The following is a 7,150-nucleotide window of genomic DNA, read 5'->3' on the forward strand; positions in this document are numbered from 1 at the left end:
TTTCTGATGTTTGTTTTTCGTTTTTTATCAGCGGATATACTTGATTGAAAGTGCCACAAAGTCTGTGTTTTGATTAAAAAAGTAGAGAGCAGGTATTAATGTCATAGTTAACTTGTTTCATTGCATTGCTGTTAAAACATTTGGTGTAGATATGATACATTACACTATTTTTTATTAAATGTTATAAACATGATCTTGCTTACGTTGTCTATTTTCACATTGTTTATATTTGGATGTCATTCAAAATCTCCTAATGGTAAGTAAAATAATCATATATTAGCTGATTTCTGTAAAGTTTAAAAATGATTAGATTTTAGCTAATTTTCACATTAGATTTTAGCTTATTAAACTTTTAATTACGACATTACGATTAATTTATTTATATTGTCAAAAAAAATCTTAATTTGAAGTGTGGTATTTTGATAAATTCTAATATTGTTTTGAATCCTAAATTATGATTTTCAGGAAAATATGGATGACATTATTTCATTCGGCATGCAGCTACATGTGTACATCTACAATAATATGCTACACCTTTTCAGATAAATTAGGCGAAACATACACATTTGTTTCATCGGGTTACCTTGGATGTTTCGATGATCAAATAGGAGTGCTTCAAACAAAACTGAACAACTGGAATAACAACACGGGAAGTCTATGCAAGTCTAGGTGTCGCAGTAGAGGCTATATATACGCCGGTACAAAGGTATTTTATTAGAGTTCAAAAAGAAGACATCAAAACATATATCAGGCTGAAGCTACTATTTCATCCATTACGGCGCAAATTTTGATGAATAAATGCATATACACGTTACTCGTGCAAATGATATCATAATCACTTTCACAAAAATTAAGTTACAAGGGTTATTTTTATACATACAAAAAGGTTTCATTTGGGTACATCGGTTACTTAGGTCAAAAAAAGTTTTACCAGATAAACATATTAATTCTATGAAAATTATAATGTTAATGATGCCAGTCTCATATTAAGATGAATTAATTTCACATATACAGGTAGGGAATCAATGTCACTGTGGCAATCAATTATACAGTAATTTATTTACGGAGGGCTGCGACAGTAACTGCCCTGGAAATAGTTGCGAGAGATGTGGAGGAATATCCCGACTGTCTTTGTTTGACACAAGGCGTAAGTGGAATATTTCTTAAAGGTTGTTCGGTAGATTTGCTCTAAATTGGACGCAACAAAGTTATCATAGATATGTTTCAGGTAGATTGCTCTCAATAGAGAGTCATCAAGCTTTTATACATATGTGAAAGGTCAAGTAAATTTCCTCTTATTTGACCATTTTTGTTTATTAAAAAGACATGTCGAAGAATTTCAAATGATGAACAATTTGCAGTTACTATGTACACTTCAAAGAATTTATTAAATCCTCGTGCTCGTACTTCTGTAGATTTTAATGAACGAAATAAGATGCATTTACCCTCCGTTATCATCATCGCCATTATTTTCATTACTATTACTATTATTATTATGTTTTTATTGTTATTTGATTGCCGTTCATACGATGACCCATCAATTAATATCATTTACAGTCAATGACAGCGGCTGTAGCGGAAATAAATGTAAAAATGACCAGACATGTAAAGAAGATTCGAATGGATACATATGTATCAACGATACAGCTTCAAAAACATTAAATTGTTTGTACAATGGTAAGAAATAAACTTGAGTTTTTTTTTATTTAAGCATCCTTTATTTATTTTCTTTAATCAGACAGCATTTTTTAATCAAATAAAGTTTCTTTTTAGTGATATGAAACCGGAAAATAAAAGACCGTACTATTCGCGAAAGAAAGACTACATGTAATAGAAAGAACATCGAAACACGAGGCTATCTGATTTGTACATTGGGCGTAGACTTTGGTATCATAAGGAAAAATAAAAACACGTTTCCTGTCGTCACAATATTAAACCCTAGAAAAAAGTAACCATTGTACGAGCATCTGAATATGGCTTGTCTGTTGTTATCGCCTTCCTTGTCGTCACAAGAGGTAAACCCTTGAAAAATGAGCAAATGAACGAGCATGCTATAGACGGACAGAGGGTGCGGGTAACTAATACCTGCACTCCAGTTTTCGCAGTGTCCATGTATTGATATACGACAATACTAAAGTAAAGTCTCCAAACTATGTATGATACAAGGAAACATAAGCGTTCCGCACACGATTCTTTAACTATTCACATAAGTCCCTCTTTTACCCTGCATTAGATAATAGCGTAACTCTGCAACTGAACCTGCTGTACCAACGTCTGGACATACAGGCACCGGGGTAACAATTGTTAATCTCGATTTAATTCTACACGTATATCAATTGATATCAATTCAGGCACGGCATCTTGTTTTTTTTTCTAAAAACAATTAGTATACAATTGTATAATACTGATTATTTTGCACTATCTTATATCTCAAGATAGCACTACCTCACTAGAAAGTACTGTTGCTCCGTCGTCGGGACGTAATGCTCCAAAATCAACAACTACTCCCGGTGGACGTAATGCTCCAAAATCAACAACAGTTACTACTCCTGGTGGATCGGCAAACGTCGCTATGAATTCTGTATCAACAGGCCAAGGTGGTTCGGCAATTGCTTTACCAAATTCTGAACCAAATGGTATAATTTCTAAATATATTTTTGTTGTAATTACGTTTAAGGCATAGTGTCCTAGATTTGGCATTTTTAGCTCGACTATTCGAAGAATATGAGAGCTATTGTAGTCGCCCCGGCGTCGGCGTCGGCGTCAGCGTCCGCGTCCGCGTCTGCGTTGGTTAAAGTTTTTTGTAAAGTCAAATATCTCAATTATTGCTTGAGATATTCAATTGAAACTTACAATACTTATTTATAGTAACAAGGTACATCAGATTGACAAGTTGGATAACTCTATCTACAATATTGCCAGAATTATGCCCCTTTTTAACTTAGAAATTTTGGTTAAAGTTTTTTATAAAGACAAATATCTCAATTATTGTTTGAGATATTCAATTGAAACTTACAATACTTATTAATAGTAATAAGGTACATCAGATTGACAAGTTGGATAACTCTGCCTACAATATTGACAGAATTATGCCCCTTTTTAACTTAGAAATTTTGGTTAAAGTTTTTGTAAAGACAAATATCTCAATTATTGCTTGAGATATTCAATTGAAACTTACAATACTTATTTATAGTAACAAGGTACATCAGATTGACAAGTTGGATAACTCTTCGTACAATATTGACAGAATTATGCCCCTTTGAAACTTAGAAATTTTCGTTAAAGTTTTTTTTTGTAAAGTCAAATATCTCAATTATTGCTTGAGATATTCATTTGAAATTTACAATACTTTTTTATAGTAACAATGTACATCATTTTGCTAAATTGCATATCTCTGTCTGCAATATTTGCAGAATTATTTGCCCCTTTGAAACTTAGAGATTTTGGTTAAAGGTTAAAGGTCTTCAAAGATATTTACTTGAAACGTTACACATGTACTTAGGGTTATAATTTGAGGGTCATAATTGTATGTCACTGACCAAGTTCCATAACTCTATCTTGCATTAAGGCTGATTCATATCCCCTTTTCTACTTAGTCTCTTGGTTAATGTTTACATGCAAGTTTTACATATCTCAATAACTATTAAAGATATTTATTTAAAACTTCACATATGCATTTAGGGTCAGAATTGTAGGTCACTGACAAAGATCCATAATTCTATCTTGCATTTAGGCTGATTTTTCTTCCTTTTTTCAACTTAAAAAATTCATGGTAAAGTTTTGCTTGTAAGCTGTTATCTCCATAACTACTGAAGGGTTTTGTGCCTTTTTTTGGGACAATTTTATGCATTCGTAATAATAAAGCAGTGATTTACTTGATAAAACATCTTAATAACAAGCCTTTGTACCTTTTCTGTCAATTTTATGTATTCATAAGTAATTAGTATCATTATACTCAATAAAGCACCCTTGTGACATTACCTTCCAAATAGTCAAGCCAATACTGTATAATTAGACTCTCTCTAAGACCTATAACATGAATTTATATAAAAAAATTAGCCCTTTTGTGAACTTAAAAAATTTAACATTATCAAGGCTATTTTACTATCAAGCAATTAGAATAGTCGAGCGTGCTGTCCTACCGACAGCTCTTGTTTTCTTTTATTCTATCATGTATTTCAATTTTAAATTACTAAAACTAAGCAGTTTTTTTTAATGGATACCCATGCTCTTTTACGAAATAAACAATTAAATTCTGCTTTAATCTAGCCTCTTAACATATTACAGTATTTTGTGACACATCTTGGTTTTAGTATTTTAGCAAATGTTCGAACCATTGGATGTTCGTCAGTTGCCATACATATCATCACGATGAAAATAAAGGCGAAAATACAAATTTCGTTCAATAATAATCTAAATTATAAGTTCATTCGGGCATGTCAGATGTTTCTTCAATAATTGTTTTTCTTGCGGTTTGTTTATTATGATATTGACAATTTTCAAAAACTGTGAAATGGTGAACTTCAAACCAATTGTTTTCACTTAACAATAAATACTGCTTACAAATTATTCTTCTACAGCCTCTTTATAGTCAAGAGTGCGGTTAACAATGACATCAAATTTACACAATTGCCGCAGTCAATCACGCTCCTTTCTGTATTTTTCAGCGAGAGGTCAATTTCAGAAATAAATTGTTAATCATTTATAAAAAAAATTATATATTTAAAATAACCTTAGAGTGTATTTCACCTAAACATTTAGATCATTAATCACAACCATTAATATTTTATTAATTTCATACATGACTAAATCTATGAGGCATTCAACATTTACTGTTGTATGCCGAGTATCTTTTTGTAAATAGTACTTGTTTTCATTTTTCAAGTTATGGTTCTCGGTTTCGAAATGTTCTGTTGTTAACACAGTAAATGCGAAAATAGTAGCCTAACGCTTATAATAATGAAAACAGTGTTGCGCTGACGATTATTTATATAAGTAATAGACAAATATAAATCAATAAGGTCATATGCATGGTGTGATGTAATTTTGTAATTTAAGCATATATGATTCTTTTTTATTTAAAAAGTATTATATAGATTTTATGTTATAAGAATGTAGTATCAAATGTCGCATTTAGCTTCATTTTCAATAATCATCGAGCAGATTATAGTACGGCATAAACAATAACATTTCTGGCACAAGTCTGATTTAATTCGTAAACATATAAGTTTTTAAGGCACAAAATCATTCCATTTACATCTCCACTAAAATAAGCCTAAATTTAACATTCTACAACTTTTTTTATATAAATGACTCCCTTACTTCACATTACTCTTTATTTCGAAAAAGGACAGAATTCACGTCGACAGTGAAGAATTGAATGAAATTATATTGTCTTCGCCGCCCATTAACACCATTTTGTTTCAGAACTTTTTCTTATCATTATTGTATTTTTATGTAGACCTGTAGTACTATCTCTCAAGGAGGAATTGCTGCTCCGAATCCAGGACGTACTGTTTCTAAGGCAACAACAGGCCAAGTTGGGCCGGCAATTGCTTTAACAAATTCTGTACCAAATGATATAACTTTCAAATCTTTTTTTTTTCGTTGTCATTACGTTTAAGGCACAGTAGTTTATATATGTGATATTTCCGCAATGTATTCTAAGTATTTCAATCTTAAAATACTAAAACCTAGTAGTTGCTTTTCAATGATATCCATGCTCTATTAATCAGACCATGTTTGCTTATTGTTGATAACTCTCACGAAATAAACAATTAAATCATGTATTTAATCTGAACTGTAAACATATTACCATATTTTGTGACACATATTGATTATAACATTGTAAATAGCCATTAATTTCGTGCAAAGGTGTAAGTTTTAACAAGTTATTGAATACATCTATCAATTCTTTCACTTTAAATATTTTCAATGTTAGTTTTCCGGAGAATATCAAATTTTAAATAATTACAACCAATAATGGCGCCCAAAGTAAATAATAATCATTCATAGTTGTATGTCAATATCACGCTTTTTTGATCGTTGTTATAACCGCTGCTTGAAAATTTCGGCGCCAGATAATGCTTGAGTCAAATGAAACGCGTCACGACAAAACCAACATAGTGCGTTTGCGACCAGCATGGATCCAGACCAGCCTGCGCTTCCGCGCATTCTGATCAGGATCCATGCTGTTCGCTATCAGTTTCTCTACTTGTTATAGGGTTTGTAAGCGAACAGCATGGATCCTGATAAGACTGCGCGGACGCGCAGGCTGGTCCTGATCCATGCTGGTCGCAAACCCATTATGTTGGTTTTGTCGTGACGAGGCTCAAATGAACTTGACGAGCAGCGGTCAACAATGACGTATGTGATTTGTCTGGTAATACTACGGACTTATTGCAATTCTTGGCACGATAGGACAGTGTTCTTGTAAATTCAAGGACGATTGCTTTCAACTGGTGTAAGTGTCTGATAGGGTACGGGACAGAAACGATAAACGAAAGTTCCAATTTGCAGTTGGGCTACTACATCTAGAAGTGCATGGTCTTATCTTCATTCACAAGTACATAAAGACTTGTGTATCAATAAAGGATATGCACAGTTAATGCAGCGTCATCGTACAAATGAAAAACTCTTGTATAGTTTACTAGGTAGACAGTATAGCGATTAACAAAGTGCCATTTACGATAAATGGCTTTAAAAAGTGACATTCATACTTCTATAACGACGACGACGTCAGACATTTTATCGTATGCTACAGTTCATATAAAGTCTTGTCAAGGCACATAAAATATACTTTGCTTATCTTTTTTTTCTTTTTTTTTTTCTGAAATTAATTGAATTCCTGCAAAATTCTTAATGAAAAAGACTAATTGATATCAGAATACACAAACTTTATTTGTCAACTGGTCAAGTTAACTTGGTCTTTTCGCAAGAAAGAAACTACACTGTACCACTTTTTAATGATACTATATAGAGAATAACATGCTACTGTCTTTTGATATCAATTTTATCAGGCTAGGCTGATATGGGTAAGAAAGGGGCGAGGCTTGCTGAACTGAACTTTTTTTCTTTCTTTTTTGATAAATGAAAAAAATAACTTTTTAGCAGCATATTGAGCCTTTAACCACTTTATAACTCTTCCTTA

General features: G+C 32.2%; 1 protein-coding gene across 1 annotated transcript; it reads left to right on the plus strand.

Moving 5' to 3' along the window:
* The first annotated feature begins 798 nt into the window (after positions 1–798).
* Positions 799–2,683, plus strand: LOC132760237 (uncharacterized). Its single transcript, XM_060752176.1, has 4 exons — positions 799–817; positions 992–1,147; positions 1,558–1,677; positions 2,436–2,683. Exons 1-4 carry the CDS (start codon positions 799–801, stop codon positions 2,681–2,683), a joined length of 543 nt encoding a protein of 180 aa, XP_060608159.1.
* The last annotated feature ends 4,467 nt before the right edge of the window (positions 2,684–7,150 follow it).

This window comes from Ruditapes philippinarum, unplaced genomic scaffold (genome assembly GCF_026571515.1).
Source record: "Ruditapes philippinarum isolate M1 unplaced genomic scaffold, ASM2657151v2 ctg2196_1_1_1_1, whole genome shotgun sequence".
NCBI classification, from domain to species: Eukaryota; Metazoa; Mollusca; class Bivalvia; order Venerida; family Veneridae; genus Ruditapes; species Ruditapes philippinarum.

Excerpts from the sequence above, each read along its gene's own strand:
- LOC132760237 (XM_060752176.1), top strand. Across the intron at positions 1,148-1,557 it reads GTCTTTGTTTGACACAAGGC|TCAATGACAGCGGCTGTAGC; the intron begins GTAAGTGGAATA and ends TATCATTTACAG. Across the intron at positions 1,678-2,435 it reads ATTAAATTGTTTGTACAATG|ATAGCACTACCTCACTAGAA; the intron begins GTAAGAAATAAA and ends TTATATCTCAAG.